General features: G+C 35.9%; 1 protein-coding gene across 2 annotated transcripts in view; it reads right to left on the minus strand.

Moving 5' to 3' along the window:
- Positions 1 to 25,257, minus strand: part of LOC111512197 (tyrosine-protein phosphatase non-receptor type 13) — a 261,752-nt gene extending 236,495 nt beyond the window's left edge. The window contains exons 1-3 of one of the 2 annotated variants that reach the window (XM_074183059.1): positions 25,125 to 25,257; positions 18,999 to 19,184; positions 15,704 to 16,005 (exon numbers count right to left, since the gene is read on the minus strand). In XM_074183059.1, coding sequence (XP_074039160.1) covers positions 15,704 to 16,005; positions 18,999 to 19,099 — 403 coding nt within the window. In that variant the 5' untranslated portion in view covers positions 19,100 to 19,184; positions 25,125 to 25,257. Of the gene's footprint in view, positions 1 to 15,703; positions 16,006 to 18,998; positions 19,185 to 25,124 lie in introns of those variants that run through there. The other variant, XM_074183061.1, reaches the window with a different exon arrangement.
- Positions 25,258 to 25,941: the final 684 nt, after the last annotated feature.

The following is a 25,941-nucleotide window of genomic DNA, read 5'->3' on the forward strand; positions in this document are numbered from 1 at the left end:
GGTTAGAGGCTAAAATGGTTATAATTTAGAAGTAACTTTCAGTTTATGCTTGAGAAAGCTATTATATAGCGCAACACGTGTCGCGGTTTTTGTAAAACCCTTTATAGTAAAAATCATATAATTGACTGTATTAATTAGCTTTTCAATACGGATTTTCATCAAGTATCGGCCAGTTCTATTTAATTAATAAAGGAAGTAATGCACTTAGAAGAAAGGGTGGAGTATTCCATCTTGCCGCGTACCCCTTCCAACTGCTTGAAGGGATACCTCAAGGAATTCTGGTTACCATCATCATTTCGTGGCGTCAATTTTTCATTTAAGTAACACATTATTTTCACTGGACAATTCACCAAAAGGCAACCTGTGTTTCGTCAAGCAATATCTCCAGGCATATAAAAACGCTTGGGGAAGCTATTGCTTTGCGAAACACGTGTTGTGGTGTTGTAAACTATGTAGTGAAAACCTTTCAATAAAGTGTTACTTGAATAAGTTATGGAATTTCATCGGCCAATTCGGCCAATTCATCGGCCATCATATACCTCCGTTTTCACGGGATAAACCACAGTAAGCAGTTTAACCAGCATAGCAAAGATCGCACAAAACAACACCTTGTCCCGAAGTTCAACCAAACTTCGGGGTTATCGTCGAACCTCTCCCGCCATACGGAAGCGGCATTCCGAAAATCCGAATGTAATCTCTTATCTAGGAAAAAGGATCAGCTCGCAACCGACGCCGATATACAATCGCTCCAATTCCTATTAGTTCCTGTTAACTCAGCGCTATTCGATTCACTACCTCCTGAACGGTGACTATCTCAACGGGAGATCGCTTCTCTTCTATCTGCGATCGGCCTAAACTTATGTTTTATTATATATATATATATATATATATATATATATATATATATATATATATATATATATATATATATATATATATATATATACCATCATCATTTATATATATATATATATATATATATATATATATATATATATATATAATAAAATGGATTAACAACTTACTCACATATACTCAAACAATATACACACGATCTCTTCAAAAACACTTCACTAACTTTCTTCGAAAGCTTCTGATTATTCCTCTTCCATATTCTCCGTCTTAATTTAAATCAATAATGAATTTATTTCCACCATTAATATGGAAGTGTCCAATCTCCATATAGTCTTTTTCAACTAAAATTACTTTTTAATCATTTTCAACTAGCTCTATCAACTTCTTATAAAATTTTGGAAAATTATGTTTACGCCTGATGCTCTGTTTCAATTTTCCCCAAATCAACTTGATGGGTTTGAAAACAGAAAAATAGGGGGGAAGTCTCAGTATGGTGTGTCCATATTTTTCAGCAATACTCTCAATGGCATACACTTTTTCAAATTTTTTGTCTGTATTGGTATAGTTATCTTGAAAATACAAATTGTTATTCATTAAAAAATTTTCCATTTCATCTTTCCTCGAATTTTTATTCAGTACTTTGATGAGCTGTCGCGAATGATAGGAAGCATTGTCGAGAACTTTTACGCTATTCTCATCCGAATTTGGGATCAATGTGTTTTCAAACCATTCCTCAAAAATATTAGCTTCCATGTTTTTATGATTAGTCAACATTGCAGTCCTCAAGTTTTTTTCTAAATAATTTCAAAGAATTCGGAACCCATTCTTTACTTCCTACGCAATGCACAATGATTAGTCGCGATCCTTTGTTTGCAAGCATGTTAGGCGTACACATTCTCGAACCATCAGTCCACCCTTTAGTAACAGTGTAGTGTAGTGTAGTGAGTGTCATACCAAGTTTCGTTCAAATAGAAAATTTGCCGTTGTTCTTGTCTATATTTAGTTATTTATTCAAAGTATTTGTTACGAAATTCTTCTACTCTTCTGCTTTCCCTAACTGCTTGACATTTGTTTTTTATTTTAAATCTAAATCCTAGTTTCTTTATCCAATTCTCACGTTATGTATTCAATTTCCTTATGATACGTATAATTTCAATTGTAGGAATCTCATTGCTTTTGTAGCAGTCGTATAATGTTTTTTTTTTCAATGATTTTATTAGATGAACAGGTTTGTTCTTGACTATTTTAAGTACAGTTGAGAAAAAAAATTCGGTCAAATCTGAATTTGCTTGTAATAGTTTGTTTCCCTCGAAACCAAACTTGAGATGTAGATTCTTATATACATTGAAACATCATCTCATTCACTGGTATCTCTTTTTCGCATTGTTCACCATCGGTATTGGAATCACTACACAGGAAAAAATCTGCATTGTTATCACACTAGTTATTACTATTAGTACTTGTCCAAAGACGCCACTTTTTAAACAGACAACAAATATTTTAAGTTTTTATAATAGCACCAATATCGAATTTCAACACTCAAATCGCGATCAGTTCTGAACTGAACATTGACGACACAACGGTGATACTCATCCCCACATTCTATTCGTCACCTCAACATGACTTCAAATTTAATTTTATGTCTCTTCAGCCAATCATAAAATTCGGTTAGTAAAAATTATCCAATACGAACCGCCAATTCTTCAGTCCACGTGGACTAGTTACCAGCGGCATTATTTCTCTGTATTGGTTTTTTTTGCCCTTCGAGGTTATAGGTTACTTCGACTATACAAAAAGAACATGGAGTTACTAGTAGATACTAGAGGGCATTTGCTATCTCACTTGGTTCAGGCAGATTTATTCTGGCGAATCCTGGAGATTCCCGAGAGAATTACTTTCAAAACGTCAAAATCTGTGAATGTACATGGTATTTCAAAAAAATAAATTATTGAATTTCAATTTCTCTCAAAAAATATTCATTCATTCATCAATTTCTATTTTGTCCCATCCAAATTATACCCTTGTGTGTCGGATTTTATCCCCTCAATCGTCGCAAAACGCTTTCCTTTCATGAGTATCTTCAATCTTGGGAACAGGAAAAAGTCGCAGGAGGTCAAATCAGGTGGATACGGTGACTGAGGCATGATTACGGTTGTTTTTGGCCGAAAAATTACGGGCAAGTAATGACGAGTGAACAAAACATTATCGAGATGCAAAAACCGTGAATTGTTGTTCCACAATACCGGACATTTTCTTCGTATCGCTTCTTGCAAGCGGCGCAAAAATTGACCGTACGACCATGTGGCAAGAACTCCTGATGCACTACCAGTGGCAGCGCCACAGGGGACCAAGGGGGGCAGTTTGCCCCCCGCTCTTTGCAAAATGTTGTTCTTAGCGCCCTTTCGATTTGAAATATTTCACAAATATATTGTTAGATATATAACACGGAAAACCAATAAACGTGGCAACATTCGCTTTCAATACCTCGACTTCGATCAGTTGTAAATCCCATATCGCACGCTGTCTAATGCGAATGTGATCATTTAATAAGAGATTGGAAATAGATTGTACCTCGGCGTGACACTCTTGGCAGTAGCTGCAGTCTGGTTTGTTTCTTAGTACAAACTTAAAAAAATCGACTTTTAGACAGCGTAGCATACGTGAATGGTTAGTTTACTCTCCAAGAGGTAATAAAATATTTTGTTTTGTGTGCTGGCTTTTTGATAGTGCGCATTGTTTATTATTGAAATATTTTTTTTATTATAGTTTTGTGATATTATTTCTATTCTTAATGGGAAATTTCCAAAAAAAGAAATAGCATGTCATGAACCAACCCATATGCCGACATCCTCAGCAACTCATCTAATATTGATTCGACGATTCTCCATAACAATTTTCTCCACTTTCTCAACATTTTCATCGGCTGTTGATGTGCTAGGGCGTCCAGGGTGAACGTCATCAATCACATCCTCTCGACCTGTGAAAATCTTATACTACTTGTAAAAATTTTTCTGACTCACTGTTAACATTTCAAGTGTTTTTGAGCCGAACATGCAAAACACTTGTAACTTTTATGCCTCTAACCAACAAACTAAACATGCTAAACAGCTAAAACTGTGAGCATATGCTTGAGACGAGTGTACCAACATAAAAAAATTACTAATCGAATATACGTAGCCCGCGAAATTTGAACATTCACCGTATGTTTAGAATATACCTCGTAGAACAGCAACACAACTACTGTGGCATAGAGAAATGAGTTCCCGAATGAGTATGGAACATTGCATTATCGTTTTCCAGTTCAAAAAAATGGACGCTCAGCTTTATGTTTATACAGGGTGGCCCACCACATTCGCCTCGGTATATCTACCAGAAATGAAGAGAGTTAGGGAAAAATTCCAGCACAGGTATATGTGGGTCTATGAGGAGCATATTCCAAAATTATTTTGAAATATACACCCTGTATATTTGTATATAGTTTGGGGTTGAAGAAAATATTTTTGATTATGTGCTATTTTCCGATGAGTCAACTTTCCCTAACAACGGATTAGTTAACAGACATAACTTTCACTACTACAGTGACGAAAACCCTAATATTTTTAGAACCCTTGATCACCAGCACAGATGGTCTGTGTGGGGTGGAATAATTTGAACGCAAGTAGTAGATCCTTACTTTTTCTATGGTCATTTAAACGGCGTCATGTTTCTCGGATTCATTAGGGATAATTTGCCTATGCTGTTGGAAAGTATACTTCTTAATATTCGTCAACGGATGTGGATGCACCTAGATGGTGCTCCTGCACACTTTGATAGACGTGTTAGAAACGAGTTAGATCGACAATATCCAAATAGATGGATAGAACGAGGAGGTCCACAGAACTGGCCAGCCAGGTCTTCGGGCCTTACAAGTTCCGACTATTTTTATGGGGATATATCAAAAGTATTGTTCACGATACACCGCCAACGACACCTCAGGATATGAAAGTACAAATAAGAAGAGCGATTCGTTCGCACAATATGTTATCCAGAGTTCAGCACTCATTTCAAGAAAGAGTTCGCCTATGCATCGAGAATAATAGACACCATTTTGAGCATTAATTGAATTAATAAACTATTTAAGATTCACAATTTTTCAATAAAATGACTTAAAGAATGCTTTTTTGCTTTTCATAGCAATACAGGGTGTTTCATTTTTGAAATGAAAAAATTACTTATAAGTAAAATATAAAAACGCCTTTTGTGTAAAAACCAGAAGAGATAGGTATAGGATACCCTAATATAGTTTAGAAGGAAATCTACTTTTTCGTCAAACTACGCCACCAAATACGGGGTGTTCCATTCAACTTCAAGAAGTTATTTAAATAAATATGTGTCCAAATTTTAAGGCAATTTGTTTCGCCACTCGGAATAATATTGCATTAAAAATTTCATCTGGTAGTTAACTTTAACCTTTGAGTTAAGCAGTAAATTTAATCACGAGCAGCTCGTTATACGTTACAGGGTGAAAATAATTCTTAAATTATGGTCTGTATTTTCAAATTTCTCGAAATTTTTCAGAAACAGTCAGTTTTAAGTATGAGAAATATAATAGTAACACCTTTATTTTGTCTATAGTATCTAAAAATTAAAAAAAATGTAGGGTGTTCCATGAGAAAAAATATAACTTTAGTATGTATGTTTTCACATGTTTTTGCCCACAAAATCTTACTTTTTACCTAGAAATTACTGATTTTTGGTACAGTTGTTCCCTGGAAACTTTGAGCCATAGTTAAGAAAATTATTTTGTAATCTTACAAAGTTCCTCTTTTTCATTTGTGTTAATTCAGGATACATTTGGTTGAATTTTTTACACGTTCTGACAATGATTTGATCACTTTGTTCATATGTATAATAAAGAATTTGATAAGAACTTCGTTTGAATAATCGATATTTGCATTCATTTTGGAAGATGATTCGAAACACCGTCGATAACTCTTTGTAAATTATTTATAAAAGTAACCGAACTGCTATAAGCTTGATAATTCCACTGCTACCTAAATCCAAATTCTAAAAAAAATAATGTTTCTAGAAGAAGCGACTTTATTGAGAAAACTTGACGATTTAGGTATAGGGACATGATATATCATCTTGAAGCATTTTTCACCATCTTTCAATTTACCGAGTAATATATAGGGGGTTTCATTTGAAAAAATGAATTTTTGACTACTTTTATGCACAATGGAAATAATAGTAATTTTAGCACGCCCTGTATGATATGTAGTCGATTTCTTGGTGTTATTTGAATATTTCGAGTTTGTCCAAACTATCATCAAAATATCAACTTTTCATGAATTGAGAGTACTGATGTACTTAATTTCAATTAAGGCTATGTTTTGGGCCATATTTAGCACAATTTATTTTTTATTTCGAAAACATATAGCGATAGGTATAGGACATTATCGACAAACAAGTATTGAAATACCAGAGCGATTCCAAAAATGTATTAATATACGGGGTGTTCTATTTAAAAAAATAACGTTGCTAGGACTTTTGATGGAAGTGGCAACGCCTCAATGCTGAAAATATTTTAGATCGATAGGACAGGTAAGGAAATGTGAGAGGTGAAATTTCCAGAAAAATCATGCTTTGCGTTTTCCAGAAACGTCTAACCTACCATCGACCGTGAGTCACGCTGTATACCTGTATATACTCTGTATATTCAGATGATTCTCTACAAACTGTCCTGAGAGAGTTCGTTGTTGTTTGGGAACCGTGTGACTTGCCCATTTCTTCCAAGTCTCCGCAAACTCTGAAGCCTCGTGGGCTTTATGTGTTTTTCCTCCTATCTTTTTATGACACCTCTTCTCTAGACGAGTTGGATGTATGGTATATTCTTCTCACATTCTCATAAAACGTGATACGTTGTCTACATGTCTCTGTTCCTTTGTTTTATTGCTTGCTGATAAGGTTTCTGTTATACAGTCCTCTTTGAAGAAACATTTTCATTAACGAATTCACTTCGAGATTATCCGGTATTCTACACACCGCTTTTGTCCAGCAGCCTTTGTATGAAATCGGTCATCCAGTTTCACCTTTCGTACAAAACCCACGCGAGCACAACAAATAACTCCGAACCCATGGAACTATGAAATTCAAACTCGAATAATACATCCATTCGCAAACAAAATAATGTTCAAGGAACAACAGTGTATCCATTCTGATGCGCGGAATCGAGTTAATCCATGATTAATTCAAATCGCGAAAGAGTATCCTACCGAAATTTATATTCCTTATGCGTTCCGATATAAAATTAGATTGTTTAGGGAAGTTGAGGACTTGAGCTAATATTGACGTTGATGTGAATCTGATTTTGTAGTCACTCAGAGCAGGAAAGCTGACGTCTTTATTGACTTTGGCGGGCTTTCTCACTGTTCCTGACGGTCCTAGTGATTTCCTTCAGTTTGGCTCATGATAGACTCATAGAAAACAATCATGATTTGATGAGTAAGCCTTGTAGGATCGTAATATCGGAGAAATTTGGTTTGTTGAGAAAATCCTGATAGAGATAATCTACGGGTATTGAAATGTCTTCATTAAAATACTCCTATTTTCCAACAGCTCAGTTTGTCAACAATCGTTTTTAATATTTTCATCCTTAACAAGCTGGGAAAAATAAAATTTGTTGAAGAGCTTAATACATTTGTAAAAAAGACAAAATTCACCACTTTACTAGTTCGGACTTCCATTGTCTAATATAATTCGAAATCTATGAAATAGAAACTAGAATGAATAGCTAAAATATGAATTATATTAAGCAATAAAATGTGAAATGAAAATACAATGAAATGAGTGGATTGAGTTGCCTGCAACTCAAGAAATCCCCACAAAAAAGTCTAACGGAGTCAAATCGCACGATCTTGGTGGCCAGTTTACTTCACCAAAATTTGCCAAGTTGTGGTTTGCGAAAGGCTGAGTTCTTGTAAGTACAACGTGATCTACTGTCTCAGATTCTCCGGTACCCTCTAACAGACAGCGGCGATGTTTTCGACAGATCCTGCATTTTGTCGGTGTAAGGGTGTTGGTCGATCGTTTACTGAACTAGTGGACTCAAATTTATCCACCACATTGCGAATAGTCTTGTCGGTAGGTCGATTAAGGAGACTGTAAAATGGGCAAAGCGCGCTGTACGTTTCCCAAACAGAACAGTCATTTTGTTCATGGTGATCTGGCAAAATAGACTGAATAAATGACAACTAATTCAACAGATGTACCTTATAATAATAATATAATGTATGTTATTTATTTAAGATCCAAATATAAATACAAATGAGAAGAACAAATTGAAAGGTCAAATAAATAACGAGATGCTCGACAAGTAAGTGAATACTTGTTTCGAGTTACAAAGTTGGTATTCATGGTAATGAATACATTGAAGTAGTTAAACAAAAACATAGAATGAATAACATATAAAGGTATTTGATTACGAACATATTCAATCGTAAATGTAATTAAACATGTACAGCTATTTTAGTTTGTCATTATACTTACAATAAAATAAAATAAAAAAACAAACACTATAATACAATACAAAGACACAGTCGAAGATTATTTAGCTTTCAACCAGTTCTGTTTGATATAATATACCAATCGTTTGTATTCCTGCTTGTTAAGAGTGAGACATAGGTATTTAAAATGGTGTTCAATTTTCATTTTCCTTAAAATAAAAATATGAAAACAGATAGTATAATACAGTAACACAATTTTCATCTAATCGAATATCAAACTTTTAAACAGTTCAGTTCAATACAATATATCAATAATCTATATACCTGTTTGCTAACAGTGATACATCGGTATTTAAAAAGTTTTCAATTTTCATTTTCCTTCGATTATTTCAGTGACTACTATTCTAGGCATTTTCCGAATGTATTTTTTTAATTCTTTCTTGAAAGTAAAAATGTTTTTGATGTCGGTTATTAATTTGGGAATAGAATTATATACTTTAGGTGCAATGTATCTGTTTCGTAATGGTGAGTAGGTAGCTGTGCCTGATTCCGTAAAGTATGATATTTCAAACCAGTTTTCAGATAGTACAATTACCTTGGATCAAGGATATAAGGTTGTTGTTGTTGATATCTGTTGTTTTTGAAAGCATTATTCTTAGTAATCTTTTTTGAATGGTTTCCAGAGGCTTAAGGTGCGTTCTCAGTGTATCGCCTCATCCCAAAATACCATATCTCAAATGACTTTCTACCAAGGTTTTCAGCTGGCCATATTTCAGTATTTTTTTCAAATATTTGAATCTGTATAGTATTGTCTGTAGTTTTTTAATAATATACGTGATATGGTGATTCCACTTTGAATGACAATCAAAGGAGACGCCCAAATATTTGATTTTTTTCTACTGGTTGAATTTTGATGGGTAGACCTTGAATGTTGACCTCTAAATTGTTAAAGGAAATGTGTTTTGATTTGTTGCACGTGAATGTCATGTAATTCGTTTTTTCTAAATTTACTGTAAGGAGTTTGTGTTCTAACCTGGTTTTAATACGACTAAAGCCTTTTTTGCTTTTTCCTTAAGAGAAATCCAGCTCTCGTCTTCGTATAATATGGCTGTGTCATTAGCAAATCCTATAATATCACCATCACTCTCTAGCGCAAATAAACCATTTACTATACTAAAAAGAATAGGACCTAGAACGGTTCCTTGTGGTACACCATACTCGGTATTTTCTTCGGTACTCAGTATGTTGTCAATTCTTACTACTTGCTTTCTCTTTGAGAGATAACTTTCGAATAATTTCAGTGAATTTCTCGGACGCCAATGTCTTCTAGAGAATGCAAGAGTAAGCGATGGCTTACAGTGTCGAAAGCTTTAGACAGATCTATGAATAGGCATAAGCATGCTTTATTCTTACTAACAGCACTGTTGTTTTTTTGGTTAGTTCATGAATTACGTCTTCTGTGGATGTATTCTTCTTGAAGCCAAATTGGTGATTCGAGACAATACGGTATTTTTCAAGATAAGATATTAATCTGTTTTTTAATAACTTTTCGAAAATTTGGACAGGTGAGTTAGTAATGATATAGGTCTATAGTTGTCGACCTTAGATCTATCGCCTTTTTTGTGTATAGGTAAGACAACAGAGTTTTTGAAGGTGGTTGGCCATAGACCAATTTCGATACAAGAATTGAATATGTACGCGAGTGGTTCGACTATTTGGGAAATTATTGCTTTGAATGTTTCTGATTTGATATCATCTAATCCGACAGATTTTTTATTTTTCAATTCTTTTATGAAGTATGTTCTTTCATTCGTTGGAGATAGGATCATAGAGTTGGGAATTGATTTACGATTCAATGTATACTTTGGATCACGAGTAATTTTGTCAGCGAGCGTCTTACCCATCTTAGCAAATTTAGAATTAAATTCATTTGAAATGTCATGTTTATCTATTATTATTTCGCCTGCATCATTTTTTAATGATTCAATTTAATGTTTCTTTTTTTCTGAGCCAGTTAATTGTTTTACTACGCCCCAAAGTTTTTTGCTGTCTGCAGAGTTAATACCTATTTGCAGCTTGTAATAATCATATTTGTTTTTTTTGTATTAAAGACGTTAGTTTATTTCTATATCTGTTGTATTGTGTCCTAATTTCACTATCATCTGGATTCTTTTTTGTTGCTTTGAATAATTCGTTTTTTGTGTGAATTGATTTTACTAATGCGTTCGTTACCCAAGGCGCAGTTTTATTGTTTTTTCTTTGTTTTTTTTATTGTTGTGCAGTCATCTATCTGTATTTGAAGAGTGTTGATGAAAATATCTGTCGCAATGTTTGGATCCTTTTCAGCGTACAATGAAGTCCATAATATTCCTTTCGGGCGTTCCTTGAGTTTCATGTGGTTTACACTTATGATATATTAATTTGGTTTTATAGATTTTAGTGAGGAAGCAAAAATGATTTGTAGTAAGGTTGTAAAGTGATCACTAATGTCAGTTTTAATGACAAGGGGTCCAATATTTTCTGTTGTTTCTGAGTTTGCCTTCAGGAAAATGTGATCTATACATGATTCACGACTGTATTGAACTCTTGTTGGACAGTTTATTGTCGAAAGGAAGCCGAATTCATTCAGAATATTAGCGAATTAGTGTTTTCATTGTCCGCATTTAGTCAAGCTAGCGTAGAGATATGTAACATATGGAAACCTCTTATCAAGCGAAAAACGACCAACTCCCGCCACACGGTCGTCTCCCGCTAAAACCAATGAAGCGGAAAAAGGAAAGAGGGGATAGGTGAAAGGTGAAAGCACCCGAATGACCTATAAATAGTCAGATCTCGGAGGACTAAGTCCAGTTATCACCCGAAGACGATTGTGGATACTAACAATCGAAACGTCGTGACGTAACTTGGTTTGGAATCTTTTAATTTTTATTTTTCATTTTTGTTAATAATATTTTTAATTTTCAGCTTCTACTAATATTTCAATTTTTTATTTTCAGGTTGTAGCTTGTATGTTATTTCCTTGTAATTTACGTTTTTTGTTTGAATAAACTTGTCATTTTTCGGTTAATCTTTTTATTTTTTAGAGATTTCAAATCAATTTATATTATATGTACAATGGAAGTCCGAACTGATGAAATACACCACGAAATATTGTCAACCACCTTCAAACAAACATCTTCGATATTTTCATAAACCTCTGACTGTTCTAAACAGATATCAACGCATTCATTTTTCATGCCATAGAAACCAAGCAAAGCCTATGCGTTTAAGATGGTAAATGAATTGAGATGTTATTTAATCATGACAAATTATACAAGAATTGAATTTTGACCAAAAACTGATATTTTCGTTATTGAGAATTATAAAAATATCACGAATTATAATTGATTAAGGAGAACTAAGCCTTGAAAGAAGGATTACGTCATTACAAAAATTTCCAAAACGAAAAAGTACGAATTTTCATTGTGTTAGCGTACCTACCTGTCGAATTTATTGGGTTGTCTGAATTGTATTTTGAGGAAATCGAAACAATTCACAAAAGAAATAACGACAGGACCATAATTTAAAATTGTTGTCAATGATGGTGGTAGTTATTTCAAAAGAAACACTATAGAAATATCAAATGTGATATACCCTTGGATTGTGAATTTATTGATTTATCAATATCTGTAATAAAAAAGAAAGGTCCGTATTAAAAAAAAAAGTTGATGGTGGCCATGTTGACCCGAAACGTTTTATCGAATATTTATTATTACATCATCATAGTACACTTCGAATACAATAACATTTTCCTTTTTCATTTTTTATATTCTCCGAAATAACAATTCCATTCGAAAAAAACGAAAAACAGCATTTTTGGTTTTCCTGGTATAACTCGAGAAGGGCGAGAGTCCCTGTAAATTTTCTTTTTCCCATTTAATTGTCTTCGTGTCTGTTATGGTTTGGAATATAGCAATGTTACCAGATGATAAAAGAAACTGCCTGTATGTAGTGAAAGGATAATAGAGGATAATTTTTCGTTACTGTTGGGTTTGGGTCAAATTATTTTAACCAAATTTCGAGCTTTCATAGATGAGTACCAACACAACAAAGTTTGTTGCTCATCGTCGTCACAGTGGGTAAAAAATTGCTTTAGATAATTATATGTATGATTAAAACCCCATAGGAGGTCATTCATTGGAGCTTCTGTTTAAAATCTGTCTTTCCGTTAACCAGCTGTCGCACCCCTACGAACGACAACCTTCAGAAGTAGAAACTTGGATTAACGAGGTCTTACCTTTTACTTGCTATCGTCCAACACGGGTTGGACGATAGCAAGTGAAAATCGATCGTTCAGACTAGGGCTTGAACCACCGACCAACATGGCAGTCGATTCGAGTGAGTGAACAAAGCACCCACGATGAACCACTTGGCTACCGACCGACCGAGCTGTTGAAACTGATTTGAAAAAATATTTCGAAATTAGAATCCGTCATGAGACATCCAGTAAATTAGATACATCAGCGAAATAATAGGGGAGTCCAAGCGGGGATTTCGGGATTTACTAAAGCGCGGAAGATTATTATACAGGGGAATACCATGTACCCGGTTAAGTACTACCTCCACCAAATATGAACTCCCTATATAAGGCCGCCCGTGAAGGATAAAGGATCAGATTAGTTGAAAAAATTGATCATCAGAAATTCTCGAGCGCGTCAGATTAAAGTAGAGAGAGTTAATTACATGCTAAAAAGTGTATATTCCAGTAATCTGACAATTTGAGAGTGACGTAAAGAAAGGGGAGGGCAGCAAAGTTGTGAAGAAATAACGTCATCGACATTCTCGAGCGTAGCTAATTTATTTTTTTTCAAGGAAATAATTTAAGTATAATGAAAAATATATAATCTGACGATTTCCGCAAGCTGAAATAACAAAAATTCCTTGATAAAGTTTAATGCGTGCAGCTGTGTGATACCTATATTTCCCTCTCCGAGTTTCTATTCCTCTTTCACTTTTTCTCTATCTATTACTCTCTCACTCCGTCCCCACTCTGAATTCTGTTCCATGACGCCATCACAGCTGATCACAGCTGTGATGGCGTCATGGAACAGAATTTTTTTTTGTCAGATTAGGCACATGCCTCTAGATAATCGTTAGATTATGAGACAGCACGTCTAGAACATAAAGATGAACCATATATATCTTAATCTGACGCGCTTGAGTATTTCAAAATGGCGAATTTTTTTTGCACATTATAATAATGGTCGCGAATTTGCGTCCGATCGAAATCGTCAGATTATTGAATGAGAGCTTTTTTTATTGCACTTAACACCCCCTTAGAAAATCTGATGTGCTCGATTAATTTTTTTTATTTTCACTTTTAACCCTTAAGTACAACCACCCGCATCATGCAAACAATCAGATTAACATCCGAACATTATTAAAAATACGTAGGGCATTGATGCTATCAATATCTGGCGCTCGAGTATGTCCATATAACAGTATTTTTTACATATTTAAAAATCTATAGCCGCATCCCCCACCGATGAAAAGATATATATTATATAACATTTTTTTCTGCTTCGCATCCTAATATGTCTGTCTCTATGACGCTCGAATAAATCCCCATTTTGCATCGTGGGCTCCCCTACTAAAACGAGTCAGGAGCTTTTTGACAACATTTTTTTCGTAATCAATAGAATAATAGTACCTATATAAAGTATTCAAAAAACACGCTTTAATATGAGATACTCACTTGCTTACAAAACCGCGACACGTGTTTCTCTATACGATAGCATCTTCTGGCGTCACATTACTCCACAATGTTACACAGAGTATCCTTGTTACCTCTGTCTGCTAACAATCTAGATGATAAAATTAAAGCAATTCTACAGATGGGACATACCAATGGTTTTAACGCAGACAAAACCCAGAAATTAGTCAGAAAGTAAAGCCTCAAATTTAGGTACAGATCAATATACATATTGTAACGAATTAATGAATTAACTGTCTTAATCGAATTTATTTTTAACAATATTTCACTATCACAACTAATTTATATACAACACTTAGCAACTAACGCTTAATTTATCTTCACAGTTAGATTTCTTTCTTTAAACGCACGATTCACTTTCTAAGTACAGACTACTGCTCGGTACGGAGAGCGGCCTTTTTATAACGTCAACGAACGCTCCGGATCTCTCTAGGGATTTCGGCACTGGCCTAGATTCTTCGCGGTGGCTTATCGAGTGCATTCCCGATGAGTCATGCGTTTGCTCGCTGAGATATCGGTCAGGGCCGGCTTCAGATTCATTACAATATAAATCAATATACATATAAATCAATATACATAATAATTACTATACATACTCGTTAACATATTTTGGTAATAAAACAGAGACAATTGCGGGATTTTTCAGAAAAAACAATGTGGAAGTGTTATTCAGGCCATGTTATCTAATCTCCTTTTCAATGCCGAAGATAAAGTGGACAAGCTGGAGAAATCTAGAGTTTATGAGATCAAGTGTCCTGAGAGTAATAGTGTTTATGTTGAACAATGAGGCCAAAATTCCTCAAACCGGAATGCTGAACATGAAAGGTCCTTCAGACTAGGTAAAAATCATTCGACGTTTTCAAACAATTCCTAGGAATGCAACCACAAGTTCTCGAATCTAAACGATACGGAAATTTTGCAATATGCAGGCAAGGGTTGGAAAGTCAGTCATTTGGAATCTTTGGAAATTCATAAGCATTGATATTGCGGATGTCACATACTAAATGACCAAATCGACCTGATCTACTCGCCGGTTTTCATATTAGAGTTCCCACATTGTCACAGGCAAACAATATACAGGTGATGAAGTAAATTGATGGATGTAGCCATTACTACGTGGTAAGAAATCATAATGAAGAAAATTGAATTGAAACTTTCCATGTTTTTACCACTTTCATTTGTAACTAACATTACTGCAGTTTCGTCCTATAAGGACATTTTCAAACTTATACATTGAACGAAACTGCAGTAACGTTAGTTACAAATAAAAGTGGTAAAGAACATAGAAAGTTTCAATTCCCTTTCCTTCAGGTAATAAAGACATTATGCAACCACTGACTGTGGTTGCATAAGTGTGTACATTGTTATTTATTTCAGTTCATTGTATTCGTTTGAAAATGTCCTCGTGGGACGAAAAGCAGTAAAGTTCGTTGCAAATTCAAGTAGTATGAAGACATAAGAAGTTTTAATTCTCATTTTTCAAAATATTTATCACAAAATCTATGAATAATCCCTCAAATACCAATCCGTCTTTCCAAACACACCGCTTTTCTGAAGACAGATCCGAGGGAAAATATCGAACAACCGCAAACTACAATAAAACTTCCCTTACCTTTCCTCCTCCCATCCATTGTTCCCGAAGACGTCGATCCTTCGTTCTTTATTTCGGGCGCTCTCCGCCGCCGCTTTTTCCTCTTTAATTTCTCCGTAATTGCTCCGCTATTTTGACGACTTCCATTCGAATTTATCGAAGTCGACGACGTCGTTGATTTACCGCCCTCGTGGCGGCGCTCGTCGATTTTTAGCGATTTATTGCCACCGTTCAAGATTCGCTCGAACGGAAATACGTCACTGTGGGAATAAAACAGGTACGCACAGCTTGGGGAGGAGAGGGATTTTCTGGGCACGTGTCGCCTGGAAAAAGGGGGGTTGTTAGAGATAATTTATCAGTAGCTATGTTTGATGAATTATAATCACTAAGAAAAGAAATATTTGGTAATATTGGCACATGGCTATCGGAAAATAACTGACCCCTGGCTAATACCAAGACGCATACCCGAAAAAGGCATATGTGCAAGTTCTTGAAGATGTTCACCGTTCGTCCAGCAGCGGGAAGTTGCTGAAATCAATCGAGTAATCACCTCCAGACCGGTTTCGGAATATTATTCATCGTCAATACTGGACAGATATAACCAAGACAGCAGTGGTGTCCGGGATTCGACTGTCTTTATTGATGATCTATGGGATACACGAAACTTCCGTCTGAGATAAGATCTATTTCAAGTGTAGTGAAATGGTAACGCTATTATTTATTTTTCATCCATTTATTTATTCATTCATTCATTTATTCGTTCATTTATTTATTTACCAAGCAGAATATAAAACCTTATTGCATGTATTGTTGTTCTTTGAATCACCGAGGTTCCTGTTGTTTCTGCCGTGTTTTTGTTACCATTGTGTTTATTGTTCCTGTATTTGTGTTGGATATTCTTCCTGTGTTCCAGTTGGTTTCTGTTCGTGAGTTCCTGTTCATATTTTAATATTTCTGAAGTTCCCATTTCAACTGATATCAGCTCATTTTGATTGACAAAGTTCAACATGGAACGTCTGTCACTTCAAGCAAAAATTGAAATTGTTTTAATTGTTGGTGTAGGGGTTAGGTCTTATCGTGAAGCGACCGCTGAATTTAATAGAAGACACCAGCTAGAGGTAGCTGTACACACTGGAACTGTACATAAAATATATAATCTATTCGTGAGCACCGGCCAAGTAACAAAGGACAGAAAAATTGTAAAACATAATGTTGATGATGATACGATATTGGCGGCTCATCAAGCTGATCCTAGAATTAGTTTGAGAAACTTATCGCTTCAACTCAATATGAGCCGCAGTAAAATATGGAGGTGTTTAAAGAGGCATAAAATGCATGCGTTCAAACCAAAATTTTTACATAATTTGCACGAAGGAGATGAAATCCGCCGTATGGAGTATTGTTTATGGATGCAGGGAAATTATCTCAATGACAGGAATTTTTTAAAGTATATCTTATACAGTGATGAGGATACCTTTACCACGAATGATGTTGTATTTCCCCAGAAGATGAGGTTTTGGGCTGAACAAAATCCAAAATGGGAGGTGAATTGTAGAGACCAAATATCTCAGAAAGTTAATGTGTGGTGTGGTATCCTGAACGAAAATATTATCGGGCCATTTTTTTCGATCAAAATTTAAACGGACGACTATTCGTTGATTTTCTCGAAAATGCATTTTCCGATGTGTTGGAAGAACTACCTTTGGATGTGAGAGACAGCATGATTTTTCAGTCAGATGGTTCACCAGTTCACAATAGTGGCATAACAAGGGTTTGGTTGAAAAGGAATCTACCTATGAAATGGATAGGACCCAATAGCCCTCTCATAGTATGGCCACCATGATCCCCAGATTTAACTCCACTGGATTTTTATTTATGGTGGAACTTGAAAAATAAAGTTTATAAGGATAGGCCAACAAATGAGGAAAATCTCCGTGCAAGAATTATACAAGCGTGTAGAGAAATCACACCTAGAGAACTGAGAAGAGTTAGAGGAAATAATAGAAGGCGCATAGAAACATGTATTCGATTGGAGGGAAATTTCATAGAAGACACGAAAATATAAAATTGTCAACAGTTAAATCATTTGAAATTGATTGTTTTGTTTTTAAATTGAAAATGTGATTTTGAAAGTAGTACTTCGAATGAATTTTGAACTACATAACATTTTTCGCCACAAAATATCCTTGTTTTTTTTTTTAAATAATGGGAAAATGAGAATATGAACTAACATTAACCATCCTAAAACCTCACTGATTGCATGTTTCCGTTCCTCTTACAAAATTACCATTTTCTCTCTTATTGAGAGGGAATAACTTTCCTGACAACAAAATAAAAAATAAATTATTCATGTGAAAACACAAGTCGAGTTTCTCTTAAACAATTTCGTTCATGTTTTGATGTCAAAACCAAAAAAAAATCAACTTCAATTATTACGGAAGATACGGGGGTGTTTCCATAAGAAGTGAGACACACTTTATTTTCAAACAACAAAAATTACTTCACCTAAAATGTTCTATCCCACAAACTAACAGTCCGATAGCTGTGGAATTTTTTACACGTGTTTTTTGAAGGTAAGGGTTAACTAAAAATTATATGGATGCAATACTGGTGGCGAACTTTTCAGCCCACCTAATAATTATGGGTATTTAAATTAGCTACTTAAGAGATAGGAGGAAATTCGTGGACAGAACACTCAAAAACTAAGGGCAAACCGCGAACACGTGTTTCTGGCTATTGGCCTCCACCAACAGGAGCTAACCGCACATTTGTGGTTTCAATTAGAAGATCTATAATTCCCAGGCATCATCTAACATCACCACGTAGGCAGCTATAGCTGACACCGTGCATAAGTGATGTTTTTCATTTTTGGTAACCAGTTGTTGTCCATCTTTGCAATTGGCTGCACCGCGCTGATGAGGCCAATAGCCAGAAACACGTGTCCGCGGTTTTCCCTTACTTTTTGAGTATATATATATATATATATATATATATATATATATATATATATATATATATATATATATATATATATATATATATATATATCCGTGAAAAAAGTACTCACCTTTTTCACGGGGACCGGTGAAAAAAGTAATTTAATGAAAAGTGACATTTTGTTACCTGTCATCAGAGATAAAATGTTAAACTTTTTTCCCGTCACCGAAAAAAGACTATTATTATCTGTTTCATCATTTCACCCCGTACACCTAAACCCTCGCCCCGCTCTCCCCTTCCGTGATCGGAAGGGGAGCGCGTATTCATCCCAGCGGCAGTGGCCGGTTAGCAGATATAAAAATAAACAATCCAAACACACCTTTGCTTTTCCGGTCGGTCAGCTTCTTTGAGAACCGCATCATATCGATCGTATGCACCACCGGCGAATCGCTCTGAGGCGGCGGGATCGCTGGAATGCATCGCGTGCCACCTGTCCGCCTCTCGTCTCCGGGACGGGGCGCTTTGAGGATCGTCCGCGGATCATCCCCGGATGAGGTGAACCTGCCTAAGAGAAAAATAAATTACTAAAAAAAGATGTCCATTCGAAAATCCAATAACACACACCTCTCTTCAACTTTTGAACAGAAATGAGAAAGACAAAAGTGTTGCCCCAAGAGGGGGCTATTAATTTTTTTTCCAGATAGAAAGGAGGGTCTCGTGATAACTCGTTTGATAGATATGTCAATTCCAATACTTTTTTATTGTCGGAAATCAAATAAACCATTTCTGAGTAATTTGTAGTTTCATTTTCGTTGAAAGAATATGTGAACAAACTATGAATATTGTAACAAACTAAAGAATCAACTGTCTTGAACAAATTTATTTCTAACAATATTTCACTATCACAAACTAATTTATATTCAACACTGAGCAATTAATGCTTAATTTATTTCAACTATTTGAATTCCTTGTTTAACCGCTCGATTCACTTTCTGAATTCAAGTGCCCTCTGTGGACGAGAGCCGGCCTTATATATCGGTAGAGATAATAATAATAATAATAATTTTTATTAGTCTCCAGAAACACACAGTTTTAGACACGTCAATACAATTTCTAAAATAGGTTTGAGAGGGTAAGATTTGTCAATATAGTTTTTTGAAAAATGCTTTTAGATAAATCAGATTTACAAAAAAAAAATACAAGTTAACAAGATAAAATTCCAATCTTTCAAGACTTGACTAAAATGTAAAGCCATGAGCTTTCACAAATTATAAACACATAGCTAACGTATTATATATATATTCAAAGTTGAGTAAAAGTTCGGGAGGTGACCACAAAAGTGTCTCTTTCTTCTTGGATAACTTCGAAAAATTGATCAATTTCATATAAAGGATGTTTGGTTAATATTTTTTTCAATAAGTTTTTGAATCTTCTAAATGGCAAGTTACGAAATTCGGCAGATAAGGCATTGTATAGCTTAATTCCTATATTATCTGTTCTTTTCAACCTATTAGCTGTAGGAACAAGTTTTGATTTATTTCTTGTATCATGTTGGTGTATATCCTTGTGAGCAACTTCATTCAACAAGTTTTGTTGAACAAGAAGCAGATTTTCATAGACAATAACTGAATATAGGGTCATTATTTTGAGTTTTACAAATATTGGTAGTCACTTTTCATCATAATTGGCAGAGAGTATGCTTCTTACTGCAGATTTTTGAATGACAAATACTCTATTAAGATGTACCTTTGATGCATTATTCCAATTGATTATACCATACCATAGGACTGAATGAAAAAGAGAATGATATGTTGCAAATGCCGCACTTTGATTTACTATTATTTAATTCTTCTGATAGCAAAAACCGTCTTACTAAGTTTACTACACATGTTATTTATGTGGTCTATCCATTTCAGGTTGGAATTTATTTGTACTCCCAATAATTTGGTAGAATTTTTGTTATCTCAATTTATGCAAATTGTTTCAAAAGTTAGAGTTTCTGTTTTTTGTTCATTGAGAATCAAGTCATTTTGTGTGAACCATGATCGAGCTTTCTCTAATATGTACTTTTAACGTGTTTGATATACTAGAATACCTATTCACTTGTAAAATGATCCTCATTCCACGATTCTGTAACTTTTGTAAAGCCGATTCCTTATTTTGGTCAAATGAGTATAACAGACTAGCACAATAATCAAAATGGGGTTGGATTATGCAATTATATAATGTAATTTTTGAGTACATCGAAAGCTGAGATGGAATTCTTGAGAAAAAATATATTTTTTTAGTATTTTTTGTATATATATAATCAAAATGAGTATGAAGAAATAAACGATTATCCACCATGAAACCTAAGTATTTGAATTCACTTACGAACTCTATTACATCACCTGTAATTTGTAATCTTATGTTGAGATTGTTGATGAGTGATAGTTTATAACTAGTTGATAAGATCATATATTTTGTTTTGAAGGTGTTGAGTTTTAATTTATTGCTATTCATGTACTTGAAAACATTTCTTAGTTCATTATTCATTTGATCAGCTACTGTTTCTATATTATCTCCTGAAATTGATAACAAAGTGTCGTCTGCAAAAAGGTTCATGAAATCACAACCATGAATGGTATCTATATCATTCAGGTAGATTAAAAATAATATAGGTCCCAAAACACTCCCCTGAGGTACCCCGAAAATGACATCGCGAGATGATGACACTGAATCCTTTATTTTGGTTACCTGTTTGCGTTGTGATAAATAATCAGTCAGCCATAACGAAACAGTTTCCCAGATACCAATACTTTGCAGTTTATTTAATAACATGTGGCGATCAATTGTCTCAAATGAAATTTGATGACTTTTCAAAGAGTCGACCAGAAAGTAACCTAATTCTATTGAATAACAGGCAACCTAAAATGTTGTCGATTCATTTCTAGTAGTGAATTTGATAATAAAATGTCAAGAAGAGGTAAAAGGTGTTGCATTTCTGGTGTTTGGTAACAGCGCTTATTTCGAATTCATTTTACGCCAGAGGTTTCAGTTTTACCTGGGGTACAAAGTTTCCCGGATACTTTAAAGAAATAAACAAGTCCGGTGGTTATTGAATGACAAAAACATCCTCTTAAAGAGTAGTATAAAAATATGAGTCCATTTACTGTCTGTCAGAGAGGTTGTGAATACTTTTTCATTGAAGTACACCGTGTACCAGGGTGGTCCCAGAAGTACCCGGCCTGTCCTAGAGATGGCGGTAGTTTCTTGACAAATATCACTGTATTAGAAAGTACACAATCTATAAGGCATATGTTGCAAGTTTGAAGATGCTGCCTTGTTTAGTATTTATTTGGCAGTCATCATTTGCGAACGTTTTCGGTGAATTTGTGAAAATGGAGTGGTCATCTTTATGTGGTACAATATTTTTAATTGAAACGCCCCATCCCTACTATTATAAAAGCTGACCTGGATTCTACTCTGGGTGAGTCTGCTCCTTCGTTCACAACAGTAAAATATTGGAGAGCAGAATTTAAACGGGGCCGTACAAGCTACCAAGTCATGAGGGAATGTCCACAGGGATATTCCCCTTTCTATGGAACATAGTTCTGGATACCCTGATTAATCACCTCAACAATAATGGATTCTACACAATTGCATATGCAGATGACATAGTTATCTTGCAGACCGGCAAATTTGTGAACACACTGTGCGATAGAGCGCAGGATGGGCTCAAATTAATAGAAACATGGTGTGAGGAACACTCACTGTCGATCAATCCCAAGAAGACTGAGATGGTGCTTTTTATCTGGAAAAGAAGTTTATTGGGCTCTAAACCTCCAGATATCTTCAAAAGCAAACTAAACTTCTCTGAAGAGATGAAATACCTTGGTACTATCCTCGACAGGAAGCTGACATGGAACTCTCACCTACAGAGTAGAGCAAAAAGAGCATATGTGGCTCATGAGCAATGTCGGAGGCAGTGGGACGCGCATGGGGTCTTTCACCCCGTGTGGTCACCTAGGTCTACACTTTAATAATAAGACCTATGTTAACGTACGGAGCCATTGCATGGGGACCGAAAGTTCTACAAGCAACGATCATCCAAAAATTATATCAAATACAGCGCCTGGCTTGTTTAAACATTACAGAAGCCATGAGAACAACACCAACCGCGGCGATGGAATTAATTACTGGGTCGGCCACATCTTGACCTGTACGTTAAGGAGGCTGCGTTAATGGCCATGTTACGATTGCGTACGGCTGGTGTAAACCTCGAAGTAGAAATGGGTCAATTGAAGCTGAGCCTATGGCGAGAAGCGCTTACTGCGTAACCTCTGCTGCAGGCAACCAGTGATGCAATTGAACCCAGGTTTAATAAACCTTACAAAATACAAAGAAAACAACACAGAGTCAGATGTTACAAATGCAATACGCATATATATAGACGGCTCAAAAACCAGAGAAGGCTCAGGATGTGGAGTGTACTCCAGATCACTAAGCCTAAAGATTTAGTGGGGAATGGAAAAAAATACCAGCGTGGTCCAAACAGAACTGGCTGGTATCTCAATCGCCATAAAAGAAATAACCAGTAAAGGAATTTCTGGTAAAAACATAACAATCTGCACTGACAGCAGATTAGCCCTATTAGCCTTGAACAGACAACGTGTTACCTTAGGGTTAGTACTAGAGTGCCACCAAGATTTAGCCAAAGCCTCGGTAGGTAATAACATTATCCTGAGGTGGGTTAAAGGGCACGACAGGGGTGAAGGTAATTGCATTGCCGACTCTTTAGCCAAGGAAGCAGCTGGACTAAGAATTTTAGGACCCAGTGGCACCTACGGACTGATGACTTCGACACTTGCGGAATTAGCTAAATATTACACCCATGCTCAATTCTCAAAGAGAAGAGATGGAATCAAAGGATGCAATCTTGCCAGGATCACCCTGGGCGACCCTGGGAAGCTGGCGCCGAAGAAATATCTGGCGATGATCAGGAAAAATCTACGCTTAACAGTATGATTTCTGACTCGCCACTGTCAACTAAGGAAACACCTTCATAATATGGGGCTAGTGGACACACCTCCATGCAGGATGTGTGAACATAAAGATGAGACTGTCAGGCATGTCCTATGCGAGTGCCCGGAGTTATCGTCAATAAGAGAGTGTGTGTTCGGCGAGTCTTGGCCTACTCCTGCCAATATGAAAGAGATGTCTCCTGGTGATCTGTCCACCTTCCTGGGAAGGACAGGATGGACGATGACCTAGGAGGACAACTCTTCGGGATGATGTGATCGGTCACATGTGGCCTAAGTGCTGTGGGACTACACTCACCCTCTCTACTTTACAGATACAGAAGCTGTCAAGATGAGCATCGCAGTGGTCGACCAAATAAGGTGACGACTCCAGAAACGGTGAAGAAAATCCACAAAGCAGTGGCGAGCTAGCAGACTCACTAGGCATTTCAAAAAGTACGGCACATCGTATATTATCTGAAAATTTGCACCTGAGAAAGCTGTGTGCAAGATGGGTGTCGCGTTTGCTCACACTCGAGCAAAAACAGTGTCGTAAAGAGTTTCAATTGAGTGTTTAGCAAAGTTGCACAGCAACAAAGCAGAATCCTTGCGTCGTTTCATAACCATGAATGGAGCATGGGTCCATCTTTTTACTCCCGAAATAAAAGAACAATCAAAACAGTGAACTCGAAAGAGAGAACCGGCTCCATAGAAGGTGAAAACCGTTCAATATGCAGGCAAGGTCATGGCATCGATTTTTTGGGATGCGCGTGTGATAATTTTCATTGACTATCTTAAAAAAGGTTAAACTATCAACGGCGAGTATTATGCGAACTTATTGCAACATTTGAGTGGGGAAATCACGCAAAAACGGACACAGTTGACTAAGAAGAAAGTTTTGTTTCACCAAGATAATGCACCAGCTCACAAATCCACTATCGCAATGACCAAAATAAAGTTTGAATTGTTACTTTATGCACCTTATTCACCAGATTTAGCCACCTCGGATTATTTTTTATTCCTAAACTTTAAAAAATGGCTCAGTTGTCAAAGATTTCCCAAAGATGAAGAAGTAATGTCGGTAGTTGATGACTATTTTGAGGAGCAAGACAGTTATACCTATAAAAACGGTATTGAACTCGTTGAACGTCGCTGGAAAAAGTGTATAGAGCTGCAAGGAGAATACGTTGGAGAAAAAATACATTTTTTCCAAAATTTTTGTGTTTTCTCCATTGGGCTGGGTATTTCTGGGACCAGTCTCGTAACATCGTATCCAAACAATCCGAATGTTCAACACGATAAACATTAAGAATACGAAGATCACAACGTTCGCTAATCTAAATGCGCCAATGAGCTGAAACAAGATAAAACTCGGTATAAGTTCGCCAAACTCAGCCACCTCCCTGATTATCCAACACCCTCAACGCCTCCCACCCCCAAAGGGAATCACCCACATTCACACACACCAACGTGATCTCAACAATCCTTCAACAATCCCAACTTACCGGAACTTTTCCTCTCGACGATGGTGGCGTGACCTTTAACTCCGTTCGAAGTGGATCTTCCCGAAGCGTCATTGACGTCGGCAGCATCGCGACGCTGACGTCGGCGATGGGCGTTGCGAAAACTTTCTTCCGGTATTATTAATGTTCCGGCGCTGCTCGTTCTCGTCGTGTACTTTTTCTCTCTCATATCGTTCACCTGGAGATGTACAAAAATCGGCAATAGATTATATTTAATGGACGAGAGGGGAGAGGGATAAAAGCGATGAAAGCAAGGGAAGGGGGACGTTTTTTATTGTTCAATTTGCATAAAATATCTCAAAAAATCAGTGCTAGTTAAAAATCTAAGGGTAGTTTCAATACATGGTTTTTCTGGTGCTTTAAAACTACTGTATGAAACCTGATCTTATTTAGTGCTGCGAGTTCCTAACTTAGAACAACTTTGGCTTCCGTTTGGGTGACATAAAATGAAGAGATTTCACTCACTGTTGAAATAACCAATCATTACACAGGCTTCATCAATAAAAGTAAGATTGTTTGAATAAAAACTTGTAATCCGTACATCATCGAAACATACAAACAGACAAACAAACCACACAAATAATTATTGTTTTCCTAACAGATAAACTTTGGGCACTTCACATTTCATATGGTGAAGTGAAGTTCATGTCGTAATTATAACTTTTTACCCCAATTGGCTCCCTTTAATGATCCGCATTCAAATTACCAGATATCATAGTTGGAGTAAAATTAAACATAATTCATTTACAGAATAATCAGTGAAGTGCTGATGAATTTCATGAAATTGAACCAAAATCAC

This window comes from Leptinotarsa decemlineata, unplaced genomic scaffold (assembly GCF_025532065.1).
Source record: "Leptinotarsa decemlineata unplaced genomic scaffold, Ldec_3_MD MMD2_tig00026330_RagTag_RagTag, whole genome shotgun sequence".
In the NCBI taxonomy this organism is placed as follows: domain Eukaryota; kingdom Metazoa; phylum Arthropoda; class Insecta; order Coleoptera; family Chrysomelidae; genus Leptinotarsa; species Leptinotarsa decemlineata.